The 14,978-nt window shown below is 43.8% G+C and overlaps 1 protein-coding gene across 1 annotated transcript in view; it reads right to left on the reverse strand.

The window, feature by feature from the left end:
• MATN2 (matrilin 2) overlaps window positions 1-14,978 on the reverse strand; it is a 192,954-nt gene that overhangs the window by 111,444 nt on the left and 66,532 nt on the right. The window contains exons 2-3 of the mRNA XM_007934845.2: window positions 10,769-11,338; window positions 2,641-2,763 (exon numbers count right to left, since the gene is read on the reverse strand). Of these exons, the coding sequence (XP_007933036.1) occupies window positions 2,641-2,763; window positions 10,769-11,338 (693 nt within the window). The remainder of the gene's footprint in view (window positions 1-2,640; window positions 2,764-10,768; window positions 11,339-14,978) is intronic.

The raw sequence follows: 14,978 nt of genomic DNA on the forward strand, positions 1-14,978 counted from the left end.
TAAAGGTCCTGTTTTCACAATGCCACTGGTATATCAATATTAGGAAGCAAGAAACAGATTTGTTAGATTATCTTTCTTTTTCTGAGAGAGAAGTCTTTATCACTGAAAATATATTGAACTAAGGCTGGTGCTGAAGAAAAAAGTACCTTAATTGCTTTGGGGTGCCTGGAGGGCCTGGGTCAGATGGGACAGAGCCCCTGCCCCAGCCCCTTCTCCCTTAACTCTGAGCCCTTCCCACAGATCATCTCACTGCCTAAAGTGAGTCTCAAAGTGTGGCAGCAAACTGTGCCAGAAATTCATTAAAAATGCAGACTCCTGGGCCCTACCCCACACCAGCTGACTCAGAGTCTCTGAGGGTAGGTTCCAGAAATCTGCTTCGGGGTGATTCTTAGTTACTGAAGTTGAGAACTACTGTCCCGACTCCATGTCCCTCCTCCATGTAGGCTTCCTGGCCTCCACCTGAGAGCAGTCGGAGGCCCAGGCAGTTTTTGTTTCAGGCTTCTCTGCACCCACAGCCCAGGCAGGAGGGAGACAAGGCCAGAACAGTGCTGGAGAGAGCCCAGGGGGCCTCGGAGCCTGTGTGTGGGCCCAGGTGAGGGCTGGCAAACCCTGATGTGTGGAGAAAGGTTGGCTCATGAAATCAGAGGAGAATTTTTTATTTTTTATTTGCCCTCTGACTGTGCTAAGCCAGAGCCCACAGAAAATGGACATCAGTACATGCCCAGATACCAAAGAAAGAAGAAACCTGGCATGAGACAGGAGAGGAATTTCTTTTTCTCCAGAGAAGGAAAGAGCAGGAATTGAGTCAGCAAGGTGGCAGGAGGCAGGGGGACAGATGGGCCAGAGAAGCCTCTTGGGGACAGAGAGGTTCTGGAGAGGGTAAGGGTCAAGGTTAGGGAAGGAGAGGGCAGGAGAGTTTGTGGAGAGAGGTCCAAATGAGATGTTTGGGATGTTTGCTGAGCAGTACATGAGTACATGAATTGGCTTCTCCAATTCTTCAGTCAATTCTACTACACCCATAAGTGTCTGGTTTAAGTGATTTTTGTTGTGGAAACTGAAGAAAGAAGGGCCAGAGCTTTCAGTGGAAGATCAGGATGATTCAGGCCTAAGGCTGCATTCAACAACCTGGTTGGGGTCCCAGAACATAAAGCCCCCTGAGATTCAGAGTCCACAGGGCTTTGGGCTTCTACAGGCCACAGAACTAGAAGGGGTCAAACAGATGTTTCCTAATCTTGTGAGGTAGGGAGATCTCTGGCCAACAAATATCAACCTTGAAACTGAAAAGTGAGGGGAAAAAAGAAAAATGTGGTTTGGCTCTATAAATGTGATACTAATTACAGCCATTTGTGCAAACTGCTTTCCATTAATGCTTAATTGCTTACCATGTGGTCTAATAACGATTACGCATTGCATGAACTATGCATCAGATTAGCTGAATTTTCTTTGTCTCCATGTGGGCCAACCTTCCTCAGGTCTAGCTTCAGTAGCCTGGCTATCTGTGGGCTAATACATTGGCTTCACTCAACTTTTAATAAAAGCACAGGGTGAACTGCTCAGCATATAGGTAACTCTCTCCTCTAAGTGGTGGATTGCCTACTCCTGGCTTAAATATCAGTATACTGTCTAGTCTTGGAACTTGGCCAAAAGAAGAGAATGTAAGTTCTATTAACACTTTATATCCGCTTTCCTTTTTTCATTTAAGAGATCTATGAAGTGTCCCTCACCAGAGCAACTAAATCCCTGCACACCTCTAAAACACAACTTAGTCAATCATTCCAAGTCAATGTTAAGAACTCATCCTAAATCTATGCTTCAGAGAAGAGAATAAGATATGGAAACAATTCCACAGGGTACAATAAATAAAAGGAGCCCTGGTGGCAAAAATAATAAGTGCTTGGCTGCTAACCAAAAGGTTAGTGGTTCAAACTCACCCAGTGGCTCTAAAGGAAAAAGACTTGGTAATCTGCTCAAAAAGATTACAGCCAAGACAACCCTACAGGGCAGTCCTACTCTGTCACAGGGGATTGCTATGAGTCAAAAATGACTCGGTGGCACACAATAGCAACAGTTAAGAAAGAGTAGATGCAAAAGCTCTATAGCAGTTCTCCCCAAAGAACAAGCTTGAATGCAAAGGATACCAGCCTTCACATTCAAGCAGCTGTTCCTGAGAAGGTGTCTCCAAAGACCTTTCAAACTCGTCCTGGTGGCCTACTTTGAGCCCAGTGCTGGCCTAGAGGCAGAGTGAGGGTGTGGTGGAGGCAAACACAAAATACGCAAGTCACAAATCACTGTCTCTGTCCTCAGAAATATTGTAAGTGGGTTGGGTGAGGGGGCTTACACAAATAAAATTGCCTCAATAAAAGGAGGGACCAGCCCTGGGAGAAGGATATTATGCTTGGTAAAGCAGAGGGTCAGCAGAAAAAGGAGGACTCTCAACCAGATGCATTGGCACAGTGGTTGCAACAACGAGCTCAAATATAGCAATGACTGTGAGGATGACACCAGGCAACATTTTATTCTGTTGTACACAGGGTCGCTATGAGCCAGCACTGACTTGACAGCACCTAACAATAACATGAGAGAAAAGAGAGCGGGAGAAAAGAGGAGAGCAGTACAAATGCACCAGCAAAGCAATCTTACTTCTGCAAGTCATCTGATCCGAGTTGAGGATGTATCCTTGTTTACACCTGCAGACATATGAGCCAGGGGTGTTGATGCAGAAGTGAGCACAGTTATGCTCCAAGACGCTGCACATGTGGACCGCTGAAAGGGAAGACACAGAGGTTAAGTGACCAGTGACACTACCTTTAAATTCATTCCACCCACCAAAGATTGAGTCAGAGCCTACTCTGTGAAGGAAGGTCCCCAGGTGTCACAAATGATTTGCATTGGACTAATCACTTGAAGGTTGGCAGTTCAAACCCACTCAGTGGAAGATCCTGGTGGTCTGCTTCTGCCATGATTTCAGCCAAGGAAACCCTACAGAACGCAGTTCCACTCTGTAATACATGCGGTCACCACGGGTCTGAATCAATTTGAATGGCAAACAACAAAAACTGCAAGAAGAGAGGGCAGGGCCCAAAGAGAGACAAGCAACAGTCTCCACCTTTAAGGGGTTTTACAGTCTATGGATGGACAAGATGGGTCCATGTACATGCCACCAGCAAGATACAGATAAAGGGCTATGTGAGTTCGAAGGGAAATGGTGTCAGGCTGAACCATATGAACTTGCCAAATCCAACTTTTTTTTTTCTTTTTTTTTAATTGTGATTTGGGTGAAGATTTACAGAGCAAATTCACTTTCCGTACAGCAGTTCACATACACTTTGTCTCATGACATTGACCACAGTTTACCACAATGCAACGGCTCCCCTCCCACTTTCTCCCCATAGTTACCTCTTCCCAGTGTCCATCCCTCCATGCACTCCTGCCCCCTGAGCTGTGTCCCTGAGAATCCAACTATTTTTTATTTGCAAAACCAGAAGTTTCATATGGTTCAACCTAGCAATAACAATTAGTGGGGCAGGAGGATTAGAAAAACTGCTGACATCAGAGGGAGACTTGGCCAAAATGTGGCTCTCCAATAGTAGCAATGAGATTGGAGAAAAACTATTAGCTAAATATCAGAAACAGAAATCCTAAGAGTAATGTAAGAAAGTATACAAAAAATTTTGGAGTTAAAAGAATGCCTCCATAATTTCATATTTCCTTGAACTTTATCTCTCAATTTAAAATATCCCTGCATTTATTTTCTGAAGTATTTCCACTTTCAGATACATTGATTCTTTTACGAGCCTGGAGCTCATAAAAATCCTCAGTGTTTTTTTAAGTTTTGTGCATCTTAATTTATGACTTCACTCAATATAATACAACTTGAACATCTTCTAAATTAACAACATCAGTATAAACGGAGTGTCAGGCAAGTGTTCTCATAAATACAAATGATGTCTACATGTAGAAACATATTTTTATAAAGCCAAAACAAAAAGGGTTCTCAAAGACTTGAGAGCAATCTCCTTAATCCAGTGCTTGGGGAAACTCAGCTACTGGGGAAATAGATCACATGTCTCAAGTATCCGTCTCTTTGCTTTGAAGCAAGAAATATGGTGACAATAAATGACTGAAGAGAGTGACACTTTATTTCGTAACAATACAATTTAGAAGGCATTTTTTCTGAGTTTATGATTGTCTGTGTTTTAGCTCCTGGAAAGATACAAATAACACTAGGGGAATTAATTGATTAAATCTAATCAATCATTTTTATTTCAGTATGAAGTAAATAGAGTTTGTGTGACCTTGGGCAATTTCCTTAACCTCTTTGTATAAAATGGGAGTAAAAATATCACCTGTCTTAAGGGCCTTGTTGAGTATTAAATTAAGAGGTAAAGAGCCTTATTGGACCCATAGACACTGGAGGAATCTCTGACACTATTGCCTTGAGATACTATTTAAGCCTTGAATCAAAACTAAGCCCTGAAGTCACCTTTTAACTAAATTGCAGGTTAGCTCAAAAAATAAAGGATGTCACCCTTGAGTACGTTACTCTTTAAAAAAATTATTTATATGAGACCAAATGGACAAGTTACACTAAAGCAAAGTTAAAAAGGTTGGGGGCAGTAAGACTACGTTAATGCCAATGGAACAACTAGAATGAAAATAATGAGAATGTTGACACAATGTGAAGAATGTAACCAATGGTGAGCATTATTTGTAGAAATTGTTGAATGAGAGCCTGTTTTATTGTGTATACTTTCACCAAAAATACAATAAAATATTTTTTTTTTGAAAAAAGGAAAAGATCTTAGAAGACTGCCTGGCCCCTGGGTAATTTTCCATGATGTTAATTGTTACATAACTACGTGAAACTATGGTGGTGTTTCATATATGTTTTATTTTACATACATGAGCTCATCCTATATATATTGATCTTTAACTTGGTTTTTCACTCAACATTAATCACAGGTTCTGCTCACAATGATACATATACTGTATTACAACGAATCTAAGATGCACCTCAATTTCAGAGAAGTTAAAATGACAAAACATGTATATCTTAAAACCAAAACCAAACCCATTTCCGTCAAGTCGATTCTGACTTATCGCTGTCACGTATGTTATAGACTTGGACTGCTCCACAGGTTTTCTTAGCTGCAATCTTTACAGAAACAGATTATAAGGCATTTCTTATGTGGCGCGACTGGGTGGATCTGAACCACCAGTACCTTTAGGTTAGCAGCCAAGCACAGAACATTTGTGCCACACAGGGATCCATGTATGTCTTAGAAATAATCAAATACATTAGATCGAGCTTGTTTCTTTCAACTGCTGTATCCATTTGCCATATAACTCTATCTCATTTTAGCTGGCCATTTCCCTATTGATCAATATTTGGGTAGTGCCCAATTTCTCGCTTCCACAATGCTGTGATGAACATTCTCCAACAGGTATCCTCAGAACACGTGCAATTGTTTCTCCAGGACTGGGTGCTAATTTAAATAGATGTGGCCTAATTGCTTTCTTTCCACGGTGGCTCAAACCTGCAATGCATGACAACAATGATTCCCACTCTTTCAAAACCTCAGCACTTAACCACAGTCTCATCTTTTTTTTTCTGCCAGTCTTCCCAGGGAAAATGCATTATCTCATTTTTAATTTGCATTTACTTTTGTAAAGCTCTCTTCTTTTCCTGAGGCGGTCTGGTGGTGTAGTGGGTAAGGCAGTTGGTTGCTAACTGCAAGATCAGCAGTTCAAACCCACCAACTACTCCATAGGAGGACGATGAGGCAATCTGCTTCAGTAAGGATTTACAGCCCTGGAAACCCAATGGGGGTCACTCACTATAAGTCGGAATCAACTCAATGGCAGTGGGTCTTCTGTCCCTGGACTGCCCAAGTCCAACTACCCACGGGCACTGGGACATGCCTGAGGGACTCTCTGCCCATTACTGGTTCTCCTCCATAAAGAAGGATGTCTACGTCACCACCCACACAGCAGTTGCCCATTGGTGTGAGGCCCAAATGACGAGCCTGGTGCCAGTCTTCCTGGAACCTTCTTCCTGGGACAAGAAGATAGGAGACGGGAGGCAGAGAAAATATCTGGTGTGTTGCTGTAACACACAGTGGTGAAGAGGATGGCTTCTGAAGACAGGCTGCTTGAAAGATCAGCTTTGCCACTCACTATGACTTTTAGGAACTAATTTCTCCAAACTACAGTTTCTTCCCCTACATTCAATGTTCTGTCTCACTGGGTGGCAAAAATGGCTGTGCCCAGGATGTGTGAATTTTGATTATCTTGTAGACAAGGCCTTGGTTCACATACACTTGCCTTTCTAAGTTTCTCTGGTGACCCAAGGATGTGCTTTCAGTTTCTCCTTGCTGTGGCTGTCAGAGCCCAGTATCGGGTGGGAAGTCATTGCCCAAGGGTATAAAGCTGCCACTGGGTCAGGGTCATAGCCACCTAGTCAGGGAGAGCCAAGCTAGGCCTCACCCAGGGCAGTCTGGCTGCAGGAGCCTTGATAGTACTTGATAGTACTGGGACTGCCTCCTGCCTGACTCTGATCCCAGATCCAGCAGCACTTTTCAGTTTTGCCTGCAGTTCAGGCCCCAATATTAACCCTTCTCCCCAGAATCCTCTCCTCTCTAGGTACAGGGATCACCTCCCACTTCCCCACACAGCCCTCTATCAGGTTTTTTAACTGTGGGTTATGTCTCCTTAGCGGGTCATGAAACCAACTGAGTGAATCTTGACTAGTGGTTTTTGGGTTTTTTTTAATAAAATAAATTAAAAAAAAAATCATCATTCCTTGCCTGGATTACTGTCAGATCTCCTGCCTGGTCTCCTTCCATCCTTGCCCTACCCACAGCCTTAGAGCTCCTTTTAAGCTGTGGGTTAGCTCATGACACTTCTCTGCCCCAATCCCTACAAATGCAGAACGTAGCACAGTATGTGTTTAATGAACAAATGAGACTTCCACAACCTCAGAGACATCAGCTGCAACTTGGAAGATGCTCATCACTGCTGTCTAATAATTTGAGTGCAAAATAAAACTGCTGGTCCTCAGTGTAAATCACTGTACTGATACACAACAAGCTGCACATTGAATTGGACTCTACAGTTTATAGGCCTATTCACATGCCTACTCTGTGCACATAGGCTCAGGGAGTACAAAGTGTTGGCTCAGCATCATACACTTGGCAGGAGAAGGGAATATAGTTGAGTTTGTTCCTCCTCACTCTACAAAAGCTTCTTTTACGTATTTCAGGTGAATGCCAAACATAGGTTGATTTATCTAAGAGGTCTTCATTAGAAAAGGAGAAATTTCTAACTCCCAACATGGGGAGGAGTGCAATGAGCAACCAACTTGAAATCAGGACTCCATAATTTCCTGGTTGTTTGTTATTGCATAGTTCACCTAACAAGTTTATTGACTTTAAAAAGGGAGTGAGAGTACACAAAAATATTGTTCTACATCCTACTTTGGTGAGTAGCCACTGGAGTCTTAGAAGCTTGCAAGCAGCCATCTAGATGCAACAATGAGTTTCTCCTTGTCCAGAGCAAAGAAGAATGAAGAAGACCAAAGACACATGGAAACAATTAGTCCAAGGAACTGGTAGACCATGTGATCCTCAGCCTATATGACCATGAGACCAGAAGAACCAGATGGCTACCACTGTCAACCACTTGGAGGGGGATTTGTGCAGGAGATCCTGGATAGAGTGAGAGAACAATGTGGAACAAAACTCAAAATCATAAAAATAAAGACCAAGTTTGCTTGTCTGATAGAGTCTGGTGAAACCCCTGAGACTATGGCCCCTAGCTACCCTTCAGATCCAGAGTTGAACCCACTCCTGTGGCTTCCAGCCAAACAATAGACAGGCATATGGGGTGAACATTTACATGGGGTAGATACACTACTTGGAGCGATCAATCATGGGAGAACAGAAGGGCAGTGTTTTTAGCGTGAGTGCATGGGAGGGAAGAACACAGGGAAGAGGTAAGTATGGGGAGGAAATAGGAGAGCTGTTGCATTATGGGAAATCACAGTCAATGTCATGAGACAAAGTGTGTGTGAACTGTTGTATGGAAAATGAATTTGCTCTATAAACTTTCACCCAAATCACAATACAAATTAAAAAAGAAAAAAAGGGAGTGAGAGTAGTATGCTGCCTGCCTCCCCAGGTTTCAGTGAGGATCCCGTGATAGCATAAGACAAAGTGCTTTATAAATGTTAGTTATTGCAGTCTTCACTGTGAAGTTGATAAAGAGGCCCTAGGGCCTCCTCAACCTTTCAAGACAGTTGATAAGTCTACTCAGCAGAGCTCAGCAATAGGAGAAGAGAGCAGCTGCATCTCCCTTGAGCAAGTCAAGGGAATTCATTTCTCAGTCCACACGAATAAATGGAGTAACACTGATGCTTTCATAGGCCTTCCAAATTACAACAAAAATGATGGAGGGAAAAGATCTAAATTGTCTTAATTTGGTGCCTTGGCATAAGCACACTGAAGAGGTTCCTCCACGGACAAGTTCACATCTAACAACACGTGTGCGTCAGTCCTGTTCTGTAGCTCAATACCGCTACTAGCAGCAGTTGCCATCTAGTCAATTCCAAATCATGGTGCCCCAGGTGTCAGGGTAGAATTGTGTTCCATAGGTTTTCAGTGGCCGTTTTTCAGAAGTAGATTACCAGGAACTGAACCGCTGATCTTTCAGTTAGCAGCTATTCGCAGTAACTGTTTGCACCACCTGGGGACTCTGGAGCCTTATCACTTTATCCCTCCATTTGCTGACAATCCCAGAGTGGTAATAATAATAATAATAAAAATCCTTCAACACAAACGAATAAACCAAGAAACCCGTTACTGAACCAATATCTTTTTTAATATTCTAAGCAAGGAGGACCATAAATTCTGCAGAAGTCATTTAAAGTCATAAACCTTAAGAATGTTTTCAGTGTGTCCTACTGATTGAAGTTTTCCAGTTGACTTAGCCACAGCGCACCACAATAACAGTCCCTCTGGAGGGCCCAAGAAAATGGCACTTCTGAACCTTTTCCAAGTGACATTGCAGAGGAAAGGTTATTTTCCTTCATAGCATTGATTTTTTAGTAAAGCTTTTGATTTTAGATTCAAGAAAGAATAGGCTCTCTGCTTTTTGAAGTCACTCTCATTCTCAGAAGGGGATTTTTCTAAGACACATCAAAAACACACTGCTCTTCTTCCTCTCTAAGGCTTGTATCTGGGGGTCTAGAGTCGGTGGCATTCTGAAAACAGGTCCTCAGAGTCCTCAGAGGGGCAGGTTCCTGCTCCTGAGGAACTGATGAAGAGTCCCATTCATAAGCCCATTCTCTACTATGAGAAAATAAGAGTCACTTTATAATAGTTATTTTCTATTACATCCCCTATCAAAGCATGGCAGCTGGAGGGGACAGGGACCTCTAGGAGCTGAGGAAAGCAGGAATGCACTCTTGCCTGGAATGCATGTTTGCAGTTTCCAGAGAATAGAGTGGAACCTGGGGCATTGGTGGTTCAGTGGTAGAAGCCTTGCCTTCCAGGCAGAAGACCTGGGTTCGATTCCCAGTCAATGGACCTCATGTGCAGTCACTACCCATATGCCAGTGGAGACTTGAGAACTGCTATGATGCTGGACAGTTTTTAGAAGAGCTTCCAGACTAAGATGAGCTAAGACGAAAGGCCTGGTGATGCATTTCCAAAACCCAGCCAATGAAAACCCTATGGAGCACGATGGCCCAATCCCAACAGATCATGAGGATGACACTAGACTGGGCAACATTTTGTTTCATTGTGCATGCGCTCATCATGAGTTGGGGGCTGACAACAACGAAGTGGAGCCCAGGATGCCAAAATGATTATACCCATTAGATAGATGGGAAAACAGAGGCACTGGGAGTTTGAAAATATTTTCCTGCAATGGAAAAAGGGACAAAAAAAAAAAAAAGAAGCAGTTGTGGAGGTAGGAAGGTGAGGTGAAAGCAAGTTGAGAAAAGCTGAGGCAAGAGCTAGGGTTGGAGGCAAGTCCAAAGATTCTGGGAAGAAAGGGACAGAGAGACCTGGTAGAGAATAGGGTTAGGAAGTAAGATAAGGAAGAAATCCCTAAGAGAGAAGAATGTGGCTCCAGGACTTGGAGAAGCATATTCTTGCAGAAGGGATGTGAGGGGGCAAATTACCATGTTAATAGGTGGAAACGCACCAGGATCACATATTGGTCCTCCCCAGTCACTGGACCTCTTTGTCAGTTAAGAAAACATCCACCACTAGCACTACCAGAGGGCAAAAACACCTCTGCTTCTTGGTATTCCACAGCATCCAAAGAGAAAGTATATTAGTTTTGCCCTCTCATATGTACTTGCCCCTCAACACATAGAATTCTAGCTTAGGGAATGCCAAGGCAATTCAATATGCTGGAGAAAAATTTCATCTCTACTCTAACTCATCCTGTCACTTGGGTTTAAGGGTCCCTTCCTCAGAGAAGTTTCCCTGAGCACCGTTTCCTAAGTTAGGTCCTTGGGTTATAGGCTCCATCAGGCCCGACATGCTTCTTCCATTACATTGATCAAAACTGCAGTCACTTATTTGTGCAATTATATATCTAATATCTGTCTCCTTGGCCAGTCTGTAAGCCCCAAGAGAACTGTGTGTCTATCTTGGTCTGTGCCAGCATATGGGATACGGCAGTACAGAACAAACACTTGAGAATGAATGAATGAATCCTAAAGATTCCTCTAGAAGAGCCACAGAGGAGCAGGACTTACTGCACAACTTGTTCTGGAACACAGTGGTCAGGGACTCAATCTGGCTGAAGTTTGCCACCAGGAAGACATGGTCTTTGTGGGGCTCGCTCCCGATAGCCTTCAGTGTGTTGAAGTCCACCTGGCCCACGCCAATGGCAAAGATCAGGATGCCTGTGTCCCGTGCCTTTGCAGCCACCTCAGCCACCGAGTCCTGCGGCCTCCCATCTGTCACAATCATTATGACCCGCGGCACATTCTCCCTCAGGGGCCGGGCCCCCTCTGCTTCCGAGAAGGCAATGTTCAGGGCATATTGGATGGCAAGCCCTGTCATGGTGCCTGTGGACAGATGCCGCATCCTCTTGACAGCACGTTCCACTTCAGACTTCCTCTTGAAGGTCTTGAGGGAGAATTCATTCTTGACAGTGCTGCCATATTGGAGCAGGCCCACCCGGGTGACATCAGGCCCAATGTCCAAGAATTGCAAGATGTCCAGGATGAACTCCTTGACCTTTGCATAGTCATAGGTGTTGACACTGCGGGAGCTGTCAATGATGAAGACCAGGTCTGCTCGCTTGTTCTCACAGGAGCTCTCTGGGGAAAGAGGAGAGTCAAAGGCATTAGAAGAGTGTTAAGGACAATTTTTACCTCTCACGCAGGAGACCTGGGTTCAGTTCCCAGCTAAACACCTCATGCACAGCCACTACCCATCTGTCGGACTGTGTACTGTGGTGGCTTGTGTACTGCTATGATGCCAAACAGGTTTCAGCAGAGCTTCCAGACTAAGATGGACTAGGAAGAAAGGCCTGGTGATCCCTTCTGAGTATTAGCCTAGGAAAACCTTATATATCACCATGTCTGATCTGTAATGGACCACGAGGATGACACGGGAGCAGGCAGTGTTTTGTTCCTTTGTTCATGGAGTCTTCATGAGTTGGGGATGACTCAACGACAGCTAACAACAAGGGCCAAATGTAGATTGACTATTGTTGGAAATCTTAGGGTTGGATCCTTTCAAACCTCCACCCTTCACTGGTTTTCTTTCCTGTTCAGGGTATATATGTGTATAACAGATGACTATCGGTATTGGGTACAAACCAATAGTATTTCTTACTGCAAGATAAATGAACACTTTAGTTTCCTGCAAGTTGTCAATGCAGTTTTTAGATGAGCAAATATGTTATCAGAGTAAAGATTATTTTATTATTTACTATTTGGCACGGAGGGAGCTCTGGTGGCATAATGCTTAAGGCACTTGACTGCTAACCAGAAGGGTGGTGGTTCAAACTCACCAGCCACTCCTCGGAAGGAAGATGGGGCAATCTATTTCTGTAGTGATACTGCCTTGGAAACCGAAGGAGGGGTCGCTATGAGTCGGGTCCAACTCGATGGCACATAACAACAACAACAACAACACAGGTATTGGGTACAAACCAATAGTATTTCTTACTGCAAGATAAATGAACACTTTAGTTTCCTGCAAGTTGTTGATGCAATTTTTGGGTGAGCAAATATGTTATCAGAGTAAAGATTATTTTATTATTTACTATTTGGCATGTAGGGAGCTCTGGTGGCATAGTGCCTAAGGCATTTGACTGCTAACCAGAAGGCTGGCAGTTCAAACCCACCAGCCACTCCTCAGAAGGAAGGAGGGGTAATCTACTTCCGAAGTGATACTGCTGCGGAAACCTAAGGAGTCACTATGAGTCAGATCTGATTCAATGGCAGGGAGTTTGATTTTGTTTTTATTTGGCACATAAGGTTGACTGGAAACTATAGGGAACATGAAAGAAGCTTAGGACAGGGTCCAATATCAAGGGGCTTACAATCCACCTGGGGAGTCTTGAGTAACGGAACAATGAAAGAGTACCCTTTTTTTTTTTTTTTTTTTGCAAATAATGTACCCATGCAAATAATGCACCCACACACATAATGTGTGATATAGCATGCTTATGAAAATAGCATGAGATGGAGGTTGTGCAGTTGACAAAAATATATAACACATGCATTATTTGCATAAAATATGGTAAATACTATGAAATTGTGTGGTTCTGACAATAGCTACTCAGAGAACGAGGAGTATTAGTGGACTGGGGTCAAGCAAATGGGACATAAACTGGCCCTGATGGCTGGTATTTGGATTGGAGAAAAGGGACACAAGGAAACAGAAACACAAGAAAATCCCAACAGGGAGTGAATATGGTGGAAAACAGATCAAGTGATGAAACCATACCCACTGCCTTTGAGTCAAATTCTGACTTATAGCAACACTATAGACATAGTAGAACTGCCCCATAGGGTTTTCAAGACTGTAAATCTTTGTGGAAGCATAGCCCGCCACATCTTTTTCCTGCATAGCAGCTGGTGGCTTCCAACCGCTGACCTGTAGGTTAGCAGCTGAATGGTTAACCACTGCACCACCAGTGCTTCTCTGATGAGACCTTAGAGGGAATTGCTAGAGTTGCAGGCAGACATTCAGTTGGAAGGATAGCCATAAGCCAGTTGTAAAAGGCCTTTAAATTCAGAGAGAGAAATTTATACATGATGCCACAGGTGATAGGGGACCACCTTCACATCATATCATGTAACTTACTTCTCCCGTAGGAAAGGTACATAATAAAAAAGAGTCTGGCAGTGGTTTGCAAGGTGGATCATCCAGGCCATTGTACTGATCTACTAGAGAGGGGGACTCAGCTTTTAACCAGGGAGCCACTTGAGCAAGGACCCACCCACCTAGCATTTCAACAAGGAAACAGCAAATGGAGTCCCGCCCTCACCACCATAACAACTGTACTCAACCCTTCAGCAGCTAGGTGCAAAGGCTATAAAGGGCTGCAGAGGCTATAAAGGGCTGAGTCTTCAAATGAAGCTTATGCCTTCTGCATTCTGGGAAGGTAATATTGGAGGAGATGAGAGGCCTCCTGCCTCAGTCAATGATAGCTGGGATTCCTGTCTGAATTTCTGACATTCTGAGCTACTGCCTCCAGCCATGGTGACTCCCTCCTCTCCACCTCCATCACGGACTAAATCAGGATTTGAAATGGATTAGAAAAGGAATCCCAAATGCTTGCCCTAAATCCCAATCACCACAGCTGCAAGAAAGAGAAAGCCAAAAACTAAACAGTGAGCCCAGTCATAAAAGTGAGAAGTGGGAAAGGCCCATGAGGTCACCCTGTCCAGGCCGGCTTGCCAGGGCTGTGAATCGACCTTGAGCACTGAGCACACATGCTTTGTCCGATGCAGCCTGCAGTTGTAATGATTTTAGGGGCAGATGGATTCCCAAATGGCAGTATCTCAGCTCAGCAGGACAGCGACCTTCAGTCTCGTTCATACATAATGCTGGGGGCTTGGTGAATCAAGGTGAGTTTCTCAAAAATGAGGTCCCAAAACCTGCCTCTGAAGCTTCAGTAATGGAGGTCAGTATAAAACGGACATTTGTAGGATGTTTAAAAATCTCTTTCCCAAGCACTTTTATCACTGTGGTCTCATTTGATTTTCAGAACAAGCACTTGAGAGAAGAACTAGGATTATCATACCCATTAGATACATGGAAAAATGATGGTACTGAGAGTGAAAATATTTTAATAATTCAGAAAAACAAGCAAACAAACAAACATGGAGGCATCACTAATACCCACCTCACTGAGTAGTTGTGAAAATTTAAGGAAATAATTCAGATAAGGAGCACAGCCCTGGGCCCGGCGTGTGGGAGCAACAGGACATGCGGTAGCTGCACGCACAGGCTGTCCTTCGCCTGCCCCCACTCCCACCTCTCTCCTTCCTGTGCCCAGCCAGGAAGTGTGCATGGCTCTGTGTGTGGCTGTGCAGTTTGTGTTACCCACAGGCACTGGCCCCAGAAGGTCAGTTATTAGTTGCCTCAGACTCGTGGGGACTCCCAAGTGTCAGAGTAGGACTGTACTCCATAGGGCTTTCAGTGGCTAATTTTTCAGAAACAGATTGCCAGGTCTTTCTTCCAAGGAAATTTTGAATGGACTTGAACCTTCAACCTACCTATTAGCAGCCAAGCATGTTAACTGCTTGTACCACCCAGGGACTTCTGCCAGAGAAGGCAAAAAACAACACAAAACAAAACAAAAACTCAATGACATTGAGCTGATTCTAATTCATCGTGACCCCCATTGTGTTTCTGAGGTGGTAAATCTCTACAAAAGCAGATTGCCCATCTTCCTTCCACGGAACAGCTGGTGGACTTGAACCACCAACCTCTGGTTAG

Source organism: Orycteropus afer, unplaced genomic scaffold, assembly GCF_000298275.1.
Source record: "Orycteropus afer afer isolate SDZICR_OR568_19922 unplaced genomic scaffold, OryAfe1.0 scaffold00021, whole genome shotgun sequence".
Taxonomy (NCBI): Eukaryota; Metazoa; Chordata; class Mammalia; order Tubulidentata; family Orycteropodidae; genus Orycteropus; species Orycteropus afer.